We start from the raw sequence: 12,622 nt of genomic DNA, 5'->3' as shown, positions 1-12,622 counted from the left end.
ATATACGTCGATATGTGCTTGCCGATGGGATGCTCGATTTCCTGCCGCTATTTTGAAATTTTTTCCTCTTTCCTAGAATGGGTGGTCAGATTTGAATCGGGTTTCCCATCGGTATTGCACTACCTCGACGATTTCCTTTTCGTTGGCACAGCAGGTTCAGAGGTGTGCGCACATATCATGGTTACGTTCAGGTATCTAATGAAAAAATTTGGTGTGCCCGTGGCGGAGGACAAAACCGAGGGTCCCACAACAGTTTTGTCTTTTCTGGGTGTCCAGATAGACACGGAGCGTATGGTAGTCTCGCTCCCACCGGACAAATTGGCAAAACTGTTGTCGGCCTTGGATGCATGCCTCCAAGTCCAAAAAATAAGGTTGAAGCAGCTGCAGTCTTTGCTGGGTCTCTTAGCATTCACCTGCAGGATTATGCCGATGGGCGGGTGTTCTCTCGTCGGCTGTCCATGGCGACGGCTGGGGTCAGACACCCGTCCCATTTCATCCGGTTAACCAGGCCATTAAAAGAGGATTTGAGAGTATGGAGGGTTTTTCTGCAGGAGTATGACGGCATTTCATGTTTCAGAGAACGCGAGATAAACAGTCGGGATCTGCAGCTTTTCACTGATGCGGCTGGCGGGCCACGGTTACGGGGCGATTTTCGCCGATCGCTGGTCTTCGGAGCCCTGGCCTCAGTCGTGGCAGCGAAAAGGACTGACAACAAATATGACTCTATTGGAATTGTTTCCCATCATTGTAGCCCTCGAGTTGTGGGCGGCTTGGATGGCAAACAGGAGGATCCGTTTCTGGACGGACAATATGAGTGTAGTACATGCAGTGAACAACTTGACTTCGTCCTCCCTGCCGGTTTTGGCCCTGTTGAGGCGCTTAGTTTTGAAATGTTTGCAGTTTAACATTGTCTTTAGAGCAAAACATGTTCCAGGTGAGGAAAATAGCGTCGCTGACTCTCTTTCCCGTTTTCAGTGGAATCGTTTCAGGGCCCTGCATCCACAAGCGGCGCAGGAAGGAGAGCCATGCCCGACGTTCCTCTGGGACCTGGTGGAGAACGAATGAGACCTCTGCTGCAAGCAGCCCTGTCGGAGGCGACGTGGTCTTCACATGGTAAGGCCTGGGCGGAGTGGTTGGGATGTGCAGCCGGCCAGGTGTGGTTGACACAGGAGGTTTGTAATGCAACCACATGGGCCTTCCTGGAAAAACTCAGGGTGCAGGGTGCTTCGGCTGCGGTAGCAAAAAAGAGACTAGCTGGAGTCTCTTTCATGTTGCGCTTATGGGGTTTACACGATGCCACAAAAGAGCTGGCGGTACAGCTAGTCCTGCGAGGTTGGAAAAAGGAAGTGGTCAAGAGGGATGTCAGAAGACCAATCTCGTTCACCTTATTGCAACAATTATTGGGGTCACTTTCTGCTTTGTGTTCATCTCCTTATGAGATTCGACTTTTCCAGGCCGCGTTTAGTTTGGCATTCTTTGGGGCCTTGCGGGTGGGTGAACTGGTAGCTGCTTCTCGCTCTGCCCCGCCAGGCCTGCGAATCTCTGACGTGGTAGTCTTGTCAGATTCCTTGAGGATTTTTATTAGGAAGTCCAAGACGGACATATATGCCAACGGGGCATGGTTGTCGGTCTTCAGTCTCCAGGGCCCCTTCTGCCCGGTTGGCATAGTTCGCCAGTATAAACAATCCTTGCCTCCTTCTGCTTCCTCGGCCCCCTTGTCGCATTTTCTAGTACACGAGGATAGGTCCCCGTTGACGAAATTCCAGTTTGTTTCCATGCTAAAGAAGTGTTTGTTTGTGGCCGGTCTCAATCCTACCGAGTTTGGGACACATTCTTTCAGAATAGGTGCGGCCACAGTAGCTGATTCTTTGGGCATGCCGGGAGAGTCGGTAAAACGCATAGGGAGATGGTCATCGGATTGCTATAAACGGTATGTGCGTCCAAATTTGTTGTGTCACTAATTTCTTCTTTCCGTCTCCAGGTCAGCATCGGCCGGCAGTTTGGATAGTCGGTCATTCCTACATACATAGAGCTGCACAGAGGGCTTCATGCCGACCCGGAGGGCTTCAGTTGGGTTTTGCGCAAGCGGACGTATCCTGGAGAGGAGTTGGGGTTTGAAATGGATACGGGTTCTGTCCGAGGTTGTTTCCATCAGCAAGTCAGTTAAAGGCCCGGTAGTTCTTTTAATCCATGCTGGGGGAAATGACCTTTGCTCGGTCCGCCTGGCCGAGTTGATCTCTGTTGTCAGATCTGACATGTTGCGTATGGTTGATTTTTTCACTGATTGCATCCTGGTATGGTCGGAAATAGTACCGGCGAGTGGTTTGGAACGGGGCTCGGAACCCCGGGGCAATAGAAAGGGCCAGACGGATATTGAACACTAGAGTGTCGCGTTTGTTCGTGCAAAAGGAGGTATAGTCATCAGGCATAGACAGCTGGAGGGGGACAACCGTCCTTTAATGTTACAGGACGGTGTCCATTTAAACGACATCGGGCTCGACATATTTTTGTCAGGTTTGCAGGATGCCATAGAGCGTGGCCTTTTTACTTTGGCCAGTGGGGGAAGGTGCGCAGTGTAGGTGTACACTGCCCACCTGGTGGCGGGGGGAAGGACCTTGCGGTGGTTGACGGAGAACGGTCGGCGAGGCACCTTGGCGCACCAACGAGGACATGCCCACCGCAGGAGCGGTGGCCTGGCATGCAGGTAGCCTCGCAAAGAAGATAGCGCAAGGTCCTTTTCCCTTCCCTATTGTTATGTCTTTATTGTTTCAATTTGTTAGACAAATAAACAAGCTGTGGCCTTCCCCCACGCATCAAAAGTATTGGAGTCTCTGTCTTTAATTATTACTATTACAAGTATCTGGGTAATGTGGTCATGGTAGTGTCCAACAAAAGGGGGGTGCGGTTACCGGCAGTCTGGGGCATCGGCGCTGCCTAAGCGACGGTGCCTTTGACTGACGGGGCCAAGGGTTTAGAGGAGGGCACTAATTTTTCCAGCCGGGCTAGGGGCATCTCTGATTGGCTGGGGGGCGGGCTCACCTGGAAGCTGTACAGCGGAGCCCGGAAGTCACGTGTCACTCGCCCCCAGCGTCCGGCACCAGAGAAGACCGTTTCCCACCCTCCCTCCCTTTGATCTTTGGGTTTTTCTTGTTCAAATTTTTCTTTCTTATGGGTTTTTCTCATATTAGGGTGAGGGTATTTTGCTACATTTTGTGTTGCGATCGTTGTCACAGCTTGGCGGGGGGAAGGACCTTGCGGTGGTTGACGGAGAACGGTCGGCGAGGCACCTTGGCGCACCAACGAGGACATGCCCACCGCAGGAGCGGTGGCCTGGCATGCAGGTAGCCTCGCAAAGAAGATAGCGCAAGGTCCTTTTCCCTTCCCTATTGTTATGTCTTTATTGTTTCAATTTGTTAGACAAATAAACAAGCTGTGGCCTTCCCCCACGCATCAAAAGTATTGGAGTCTCTGTCTTTAATTATTACTATTACAAGTATCTGGGTAATGTGGTCATGGTAGTGTCCAACAAAAGGGGGGTGCGGTTACCGGCAGTCTAGATGGAGTAGGGGGCCCTGTATATACATGTACTGTATAGATGGAGTAGGGGGTCCTGTATATACATGTACTGTATAGATAGAGTAGGGGGTCCTGTATATACATGTACTGTATAGATGGAGTAGGGGGTCCTGTATACATGTACTGTATAGATGGAGTAGGGGGTCTACCAGTTATTACTGTGGATGTTGTGAGGCAGCTTCCCTAGCAACCATTGCTCCCTGTGACAATGAAAGCAGTAATCCTATTGGTTGCTAAGGCTCCAACTGCCGTGTCTGCTGCAGCTAATTATATCACCTGTGTTTGCAGTGAGGAGATTTTCCCATTCATCTCTATGAGGCGCCTCTCTTTCCCCTCCCCCTCCCCTCCTATACATCTGGCGGGGACGGGACCTTCGCAATAACCTTCCCGGGCACCCAATGTATCTGTGTGCCAAATATGGGGTCAAACGGTTCAGGCGTTTGGAAGTCTATAGAGGACAGACAGACAGACAGACAGAAGGACAGACAGACAGACAGACTTTGATTTTTATGATATAGATATATATATATAGGGAGATTTATCAAACATGGTGTAAAGTGAAAGTGGCTCAGTTGCCCCTAGCCTGGCTCAGTTGCACGGCCGCTTCCTGGTCTGAGCTGCATCAAGGTCAAGGTCAAGGCATCTCAGCCACTCGGCGGCCATAGTGGGGTCCCGTCTCGGCTGCTGAATGGCTGAGCTGCCTTGAGACGTCACGTCTCGGGCGGCAGCTCAGACCAGGAAGTGGCTGCGGGACGGGGGTACGGGGCACTGCGATCCGGGACCCGGCGCCGGAACAGGGGGGGGGGGGTGGGGGGGGGGGGGGGGGGGGGGAGTGACCTACGCCATCCATAACCATCCCCTCCCCGGCCATATCTGAAAAATACGGCCGGGCCGGAGTACCCCTATAAGGAGTAGGGTAGATTCGGCTCCCGGGTGACAGGTTCCTTTTAACCTTTCAGGATGACAACGACCCAGTGCATACAGTCCAAGGTGTTGGAATGGCCAAGCCAAAACCCAGACCTGAATCCTTATAAATATCCCTGGGTGACCATCATTCATGGGGCACCCCTGGCATGGGGAAGTCGATAAGATGAAATGCATAAAGGTCAACTACCCAAGTGATGGAAGCCATTGTGAAGCAGAAAGTAGGACATTCCAACAACAGTGTTAGATGGTGATCTACTACCAGGCCCCATCCTCCATATGGGGCAGAGAGGACGGCACAGCTACAACATGGAGACTACCCTATCACCCAGCTGCACAGGGGAAGATGACTTACTCGTGTCCTGGAAGAAGAGCTCATGGACTTTCTTGCCGTACAAGTTGCTTGCAGAGCACAGTACAACCTCAGGCAGCTTGGTCTCTTTGTGCAGCGTCAGGATGCTGCTCACCATGTAGCCGTTCCTCTGAGAGTGGACGTACTCCGTGTTCAGTTCACTCACCGAGAAGTTCTTCTCTGGGATCTCAAACATGATGTATGAATCTGGATTGGACTTCACGGTGCACATACACTGGACGTTGTCCTTGGTCACCGTGCACTTGGATTCAGGCAGAACCAGTGGTGAAACTGGAAAAAAATATATGGAGAAACATGAAGGGAGATTAGAAGAAAAGATATGTTATCGAAGCATCTGATAGTCCAGCCTGGACTAGAGCTCAGTGATACAAGATTTTCCATATAAATGGAAACTAAAAACGACATCCAAAAAGAAAGAAGGAATCTAAAGTTAGAGAAGAACACACTGTAGGAACTGATATTGGGCCAATCAGATCAGCAAGTCATTCAGAGTGGTGCAGGGAAGGTTGACTGCTTATGCCTGACCTGCTAAACCTCCGCTATAATGCCCAAGGCTATATGGATCTCTGTGCAGCAGCACTGACAGGAGCAGGTGTAGTGTCCCAGAACAGGTGTGCCACTACGTTTCTATGTCACCTGTCACACTTTTGTCAGGTGTCACTCTCTGGGCTGAAGGCTGCTGTTATGCACTTTCACCACTTCCTCTCACCTATTCTACGGGACTGCTGAATGATTGTAAAGGGTTAACTCTGTTCACTGGTCTGTTTTCTGTTCACCAATCAGTAGCTTGGGTGCCTCACACTACACCACCTATGAGACACTGACACTTATTCCTTCCAGCACTTTCCCCACCAATAGGAGGTAAGTCCTGATCAGCCCTATTTAAGCCTTAGTTCCTGTGGGAGGTCTTTTGCCTGTTCCTGGTCTTCTAGTTGGTGTTGAGAATGACAGAGATAGTGTTCCTGCTGCAGCTTACATAGGCCTGTCCTGGAGGCCAGGGTCCTTGACAGGGACAAGAGATTTCTGATTCTTATAAGAGACTTTCTGATAACAAGTAAACCCAAAGGTGGGGTAACCGTCTCCAGGGAAAACCTTGTCTATGCCTGGGCTAAGGATTTGTCTGCAGTGGAGCAAAGTGCAAGTAAGCCGACGAACGTCATTGATTCCTGCTCGACCTTCTCAGGGTTAGCTACACCCGGTTGTTCCTTATCCTCAAACATATAAGCTGTATTACACTGAAGATTTTCCTAAGTAAACCGTTCCTGTTTAAGTGCTGGACATTTTGCACCTGCACCCACACACCTGGTTCTACCGTTATAAAGCCAGTGTTAGTATACTCGGGGGTGGGCATACCATTCCTGGCCACCGTGACACCTATGGTATCTGCCTATGCGGGCCAACAAGAGCGGTCTAAAATTAACAATTGTAAAGGTGAACTATCAGCAGGTTAGATGAATGTAATGTGCTGATAGCTTCCTAGTGCACATGGGGTGCTGAGGATGAAGGTATGGCTCTTACCTTCATGCTTGGTGCTGTTCCCATGCAGTTTTAATGTAGTCCTTTGTCCGGTAAGGCCGTGTGGAGCACTGCCCAACCCCAGAGGGCCAATCCACCCCCAGCCATCCCGCCCCTTTATCCCATTATGAGTGGAGTGGGCTGGCTGTGGGCAGGCTGGATTGGCGCTCTGGGAGCGGGCCATTGTTCCAAACGACATTACATATAATGACATATAAAAGAAACTTGTCCTCATACTTACAGACGACGGTGAGGTTGAAGGAGCTATTGCTGTGGCCGTACTGGTTTTCCGCCAGGCACCAGTACTCGCCGTCATGCTCATGGGTCACCGATGGGATCTCCAGCACCAGCTCATTCTGGAAGATGACTGAGTTTAGAACCTGCTTGTCCTTCACAATGGTCATGATGGGATCGGGGTTCCCCTGCGTGTTACACAAGATGGTGACCGTCTCTCCTTCTACAGCCACCATGGACGCATTCACCGAGGGTTTCCATGGAGGATCTGGAAGATATCAGAGATGTCCTCTCATTTCAGTTTTATCAAACCTTTATCCAGCTGCGATTTGTGTCATTTCTAAAAATTTTCGGTCCAAGAAAGCCTTTGGGCGTTTACACAAACAATGTTTTTTTTATTGCTATTTTTTTCATTATTATTATTATTATTATTATTATTATTTCTTCTTCTAATTATTATTATTATTGTTGTTACATAGGTTAATATATTTTTTTTAATTGTTATTTTATTATTATTATTATTTCTAATTATTACTTATTATTATTATTATTATTATTATTATTATTATTATTATTATTATTGTTACGAGCTCCATAGGTTAATTTCAAAATCTTAAGTCCCCCCCCCCCTCACAAACCTTCCACAATCCAATACTGCCACCTAATGGTCATTATAGTAACAGCGCTCCCTACGATGCTCGAAGACAATGTGAAAATATGAAGGACATATTTAAAGGGGTTATCCAGCGCTACAAAAACACATGGCCGCTTTCTTCTAGAGACAGCCCCGCTCTTGTCTCCAGCTTGGGCGGGGTTTTGCTGCTCACTTCCATTGAAGTGAATGGAGCTTAATTGCAAACTGCACCTGAACTGGAGACCAGAGTCGTGTTGTCTGTGAAAGTGGCCATGTTTTTGTAGCACTGGATAACCCCTTTAAGGCCCCCATGCACATTAGGCATGTTGGCCAAATCATCTTGTCCGACCATGTAATGTGTATAGGGGCCTGCTGACCTCTGCTGATGAATATTCTACAATACGCTTTCAATGTAAAACAGTAATAAAAAGGCAGACTTACACATGACGGCCAGGCCTATGGACTTGTTGATGCGGCCATACTCGTTCTCTGCCGCACACATGTAGATGCCGTCATGGTTGTAAGTGATGTACTCCAGCTCCAGGGTCAGGTTCCCGGTGTACTCTTCTTTTAACATGATGTCATCCTTGTACCACATGACACGTGACATGGGGTTACTATCAATCACGCACAGGAACACCACCTGGGTGCCCTCCGTCGTCTCCGTGGAAGAGTTAATGTCCACAATGCGAGGGGCATCTGGAATAGACAAAAATGGTCAGAAATTGGTTGTATATTGTATATTCGTTGTATATTGTGTTATATTGTATATTGTACTGGATTGTATATTAGTTGCATATTGGATTGTATATTACCTGTATATTGTATTTTATATTAGTTGTATATTGTATTATATTGTATATTTGTAGTATATTGTACTGGATTGTATATTAGTTGCATATTAGATTGTATATTAGGGCCCTTTTACACGGAAAGATTATCTGACAGATTATCTGCCAAAGATTTGAAGCCAAAGCCAGGAATGGACTATAAACAGAGAGCAGATAATAAAGGAAAGCCTGAGATTTCTCCTCTTTTCAAATCCATTCCTGCTTTTGGCTTCAAATCTTTGGCAGATAATCTTTCTGTGTAAAAGGGCCCTTAGTTGTATATTGTATTGGATTGTATATTACCTGTATATTGTATTTTATATTAGTTGTATATTGTATTATATTGTATATTTGTAGTATATTGTACTGGATTGTATATTAGTTGCATATTGTATTGTATATTATTTGTATATTGTATTGTATTGTATTGTATATTACTTGTATATTGGATTGTATATAACTTGTATATTGTATTGCATTGTATATTAGTTATTGTATTGTATTGCATTGTATATTAGTTGTATATTGGATTGGATTGTATATTAGTTGGGTATTGGATTGTATATATGTTGTATATTGTATATTAGTTATTGTATTGCATTGTATATTAGTTGTAAATTGGATTGGATTGTATATTAGTTGGGTATTGTATTATATTGTATATTAGTATATTGTATATTTGCCTCGTCCCACCTTTCCACAATCCTCTTACATTACCAACCAGCAGGCGACAATGAGCACAGGGGAAGATCTCCCCCCTCTGCTCCATCCTGAGGCATCATGGGATAAAGAAGAGGCAGCTGTTCAGGGGTCACTTACATCTAACATCCATTGTGGCGAAGCCTTTGTACTCCAGTTCAGTGTCTGGGAACGTGATCTTACAGCCCAGCCGCTGGCCGTGGTTTTTATGGGATGGAAGGAACCTTAGAGTGGATATTTGCTTCCAGGCGCCGTTGCTTTCCTCCAGCCGGGCGTATACATTATGATGCTCTAGGCCTTCTATATCCATCCAGGTGACCGAAGGCTTCATGTCGGGGCAGTTGTCGTCTACCAAACAGGTGATCTCGGCTTCTGTGCCCGATACAATTTCTTGGGGTTGAACCACGAAGGGTTCATCTATAAGAAAAACAGCAGCCGACATGTTACCCAGCGGCATCGCCATAGTATTAACCCTATAAGTTTTTATCTTTCTATATGGTTTTTTGTGGGATGAGTAGCAGTTTTTACTGATACCAGTTTGGGGTACATGGACTATACCAAAATGCTGGGGTATGTGACAAGGAACCATGCTGACACATTGACTGGTCATGTGACTTTAGCATTCTTATAAGTGTAACACCTCACACTGCAGGGTCGCAGTCACGGCCACTTCAAATGCAACACGACCCATTCACTTGTATGGAGACAGGTGATCAGGAATGGCTAGGGAATCTGATGCTAGATTAAAAGCAGCATAAAATAGTGACATAAATGGCGAACAGATGATCATTACATCATTTTGTTTAGCCATTCTCCTAATATGCAGGAGAATAGTATTCTTGCCACACCCCTTCCCCGATCTTCCAGCTGCTGATTGACAGGTGACTGTCTCCACACAGCATGGATAGATATCTGTCAAACAGCAGCTGAAGGGTGGAGTTTTCTACTTTCTAATACCACACAAAGCCTGAGGACAGGGATGGCGCTGTTTTTGCAAGAAAGTAGCTTGCAAATAGCTTTTTTCTTTTTTTCTTTCTTCTGTATACGATATACTGGATAAATGATCTATTTTACTAGTCTAGTGTTTTCATATGCAGCAATAACAGGTTTACTTTTATTGGTTGAAAATTTTTTAACTTGAAAAATGTAAAAAAAGGGAGGTTTAGAATGTTTATATATTTTTTACCAAACTTTTGCAGATTCTAGTATTTTTTTTTTAGTCTTGAACACGCAATCACACAATCCCATATGCAGGACACCGCAGTACTAATGTATATATACTAATACTAATGTATTGCGGTATTATAATACTAGTAACAGCCAACTCCCACTGTCTATTGGGCGGGTCCAGTCCTCAGCCTATACTATACTTATACCTAACACAGTGTCATGGGGTTGTTAAGGGGTATGATGCTCAATTCTCACGTAACAGGAATAACAAGAAAGAACAATATACCCCCCCCCGAACATTCCGCCATTCTACATCCTGCTAATGGTTCCTAACGGTAAGGCCTAAAAAAATTTCAAAAACGACATTTATGTGTCCCCCATAAAACGTACCTAATATATAAAGGTTGGCGTGTTCTGAGTAGGTATATTGATTGTAGCCGCCCAGATCGGCCCGGAAGTAGTATTTCCCTTGAAGTTCACTGGAGATTCTGTCGATCTGTATGGAGCAGTTTGAGGCTTGGAGGTCTCCTATGATCTTGGTTCGACCCATGTAGATCTCATGGGCCGAGTTGGTTTTTGAATTTAGAACCACGGGAGGAAAGTTCCTAGGATACGGGCTGTTTAAGTACCAGATCCCGTGTACTGCCGACGGCCGGATGTCATCGGGATAGTTAAAGCTGCACGGGATGGCCACGCAGGTCTCCTTGAAGGCCGAGATGGATGGCGGCATCCAAGCTGACCAGTGTCTACTGAGCACACCTGCAGGGAGAGATTCAGAGGGATCACAACATTCATAGAATCCTAAGGAAATACCCAGAACGGCCATTGACTTCCTATACATTGTGTAGGCTGTGTGCACCCAGGAAAAGGGTCCCCACCCCACCGTCTCATCCTTCCCCGTACATAGGCCACAGGAACGGTTCATTTTATAAGTTGTTTTGTTGTATTTATTGCTATTTATGTAACAATTGGAAAAAGAAATGGATCTGGCCCCTTCCTCGCGAACGCCCGCCAAAACGCCAGAAGCCGGCCAACTTGAAGCACGGCCACTGTTCTTGTTATTGATGCAGACAGATTCTTCTAATATATATGTTTGGGCCTACATCACCACCTCAATCCGCAATCTGGATTCCGTGTCTTTATCAATCATTTACTTCTAAGAAAGCGGAGGAGAAAAGGAGAGGAAGGGAAAGGACACAACAGTAGATACGTGTAGACTCGCTACCTCCCGATGTTATCACGTTCAAAGAGTTTTTTAAGTCAATGTCAAGAATTATTTTTGCATTTATGTATATACATGAGGCTACTCCTAAAGATTTATTATATCTATTATGGGGTTAAAGGGGTACTCCGATGGGGAAAAACAAAATTCAAATCATCTGGTGTCAGAAAGTTATATCGATTTGTAATTTACTTCTATTTAAATTTCCAGTATTTAAAATTTCCAGTCTTCCAGTACTTATCATCTGCTGTATGTCCTACAGGGAGTGGTGTATTCTTTCCAGTCTGACACAGTGCTCTCTGCTGCCACCTCTGTCCATGTCAGGAACTGTCCAGAGCAGAAGCAACTCCCCATAGAAAACATCTCCTGCTCTGGACAGTTCCTGACATGGACAGAGGTGGCAGCAGAGAGCACTGTGTCAGACTGAAAAGAAAACACCTCTTCCTGCAGGACATACAGCAGCTAAAAAGTACTGGAAGGCTGGAGATTATTTAATAGAAGTAATTTACAAATATATATATATATATATATATATATATATATATATATAAAACTTTCTGGCACCAGTTGATTTAAAAGCATTTTGCTTTCCTCCAGAGTATCCCTTTAAAGGGCTTGGTATCTGCTACGATAGGAGATCGGTGGTGCTCTGACAAATTGTTCCTGGAATGTTTGGAACGCAGAGAGATAGGAGATGATCGTGCGTGACGAACGTCCGGATTCACACAAATCGAAGCCCAAACGATCAGCATTTAAATCCTGCTGCCTGAAGAAGGTGAATGCAGCCCGTGACTGCCATAAGATGTATCCATGTTGAAGGCTGTATCCATATTTTCCACTTTGTACGGTGTGGAACACTGACTTATCTGCTACGGGATCCTGGCCGGAGGGTATACACAGAGTATACGCTCCGGCTGAGATCCCATACTGCGCCGCAAAGAACTGACATGTCAGTTTTCTGCGGCCGCAATTCAGTGAATTGCGGCCGCAGAAAGACCTGTCAGTTCACACAATGAAGCGAGCGGCTCCGGCTGCTTGCTTCATTGTGTGCTATGGGGAGTTGTGATGCGGGCGCATGCTGATGTGCCTGCATCAGAACACTGCGGCCGGAAAGATCATCCGCCTGGTACTGCAGTACCGGCCGGGATGATCTTTGCAGGGATTGGCCGTTCCGTGACCCGGAATGGCCGGTCTCTTACGTAATGTGAACATAGCCTAAGGCCGTAAAACAGTTTTCAGACCCATAAAGTAGTGACCACTGGGCCCCCGTGCTCCATTCATCCAGGGACAATTGTCTCTTCATTCTCTGGATCGGTGGGAGTCCCAGTGATCTATAGACCTATAGATGGGGATAACAAGTCAAGATGGAACTATGCAAAGTCTTTGCTATCTGCCAGCACAATGCTATAGAACAGGAGAGGCTGACTGATGTTTTGTAGGGAGAC

General features: G+C 46.3%; 1 protein-coding gene across 5 annotated transcripts in view; it reads right to left on the bottom strand.

Moving 5' to 3' along the window:
- The window catches only part of MAG (myelin associated glycoprotein), a 107,356-nt gene that overhangs the window by 34,186 nt on the left and 60,548 nt on the right, over window positions 1–12,622 (bottom strand). For all 5 annotated transcript variants that reach the window (XM_069947967.1, XM_069947969.1, XM_069947970.1 and 2 more), the window contains 5 exons: window positions 10,346–10,714; window positions 8,906–9,202; window positions 7,698–7,955; window positions 6,630–6,890; window positions 4,856–5,143 (listed from right to left, as the gene is read on the bottom strand). In XM_069947967.1, coding sequence (XP_069804068.1) covers window positions 4,856–5,143; window positions 6,630–6,890; window positions 7,698–7,955; window positions 8,906–9,202; window positions 10,346–10,714 — 1,473 coding nt within the window. The remainder of the gene's footprint in view (window positions 1–4,855; window positions 5,144–6,629; window positions 6,891–7,697; window positions 7,956–8,905; window positions 9,203–10,345; window positions 10,715–12,622) is intronic.

This window comes from Dendropsophus ebraccatus, chromosome 12, assembly GCF_027789765.1.
Source record: "Dendropsophus ebraccatus isolate aDenEbr1 chromosome 12, aDenEbr1.pat, whole genome shotgun sequence".
Lineage (NCBI taxonomy): Eukaryota > Metazoa > Chordata > Amphibia > Anura > Hylidae > Dendropsophus > Dendropsophus ebraccatus.
This window is presented reverse-complemented; position numbering and strand designations above follow the sequence as displayed.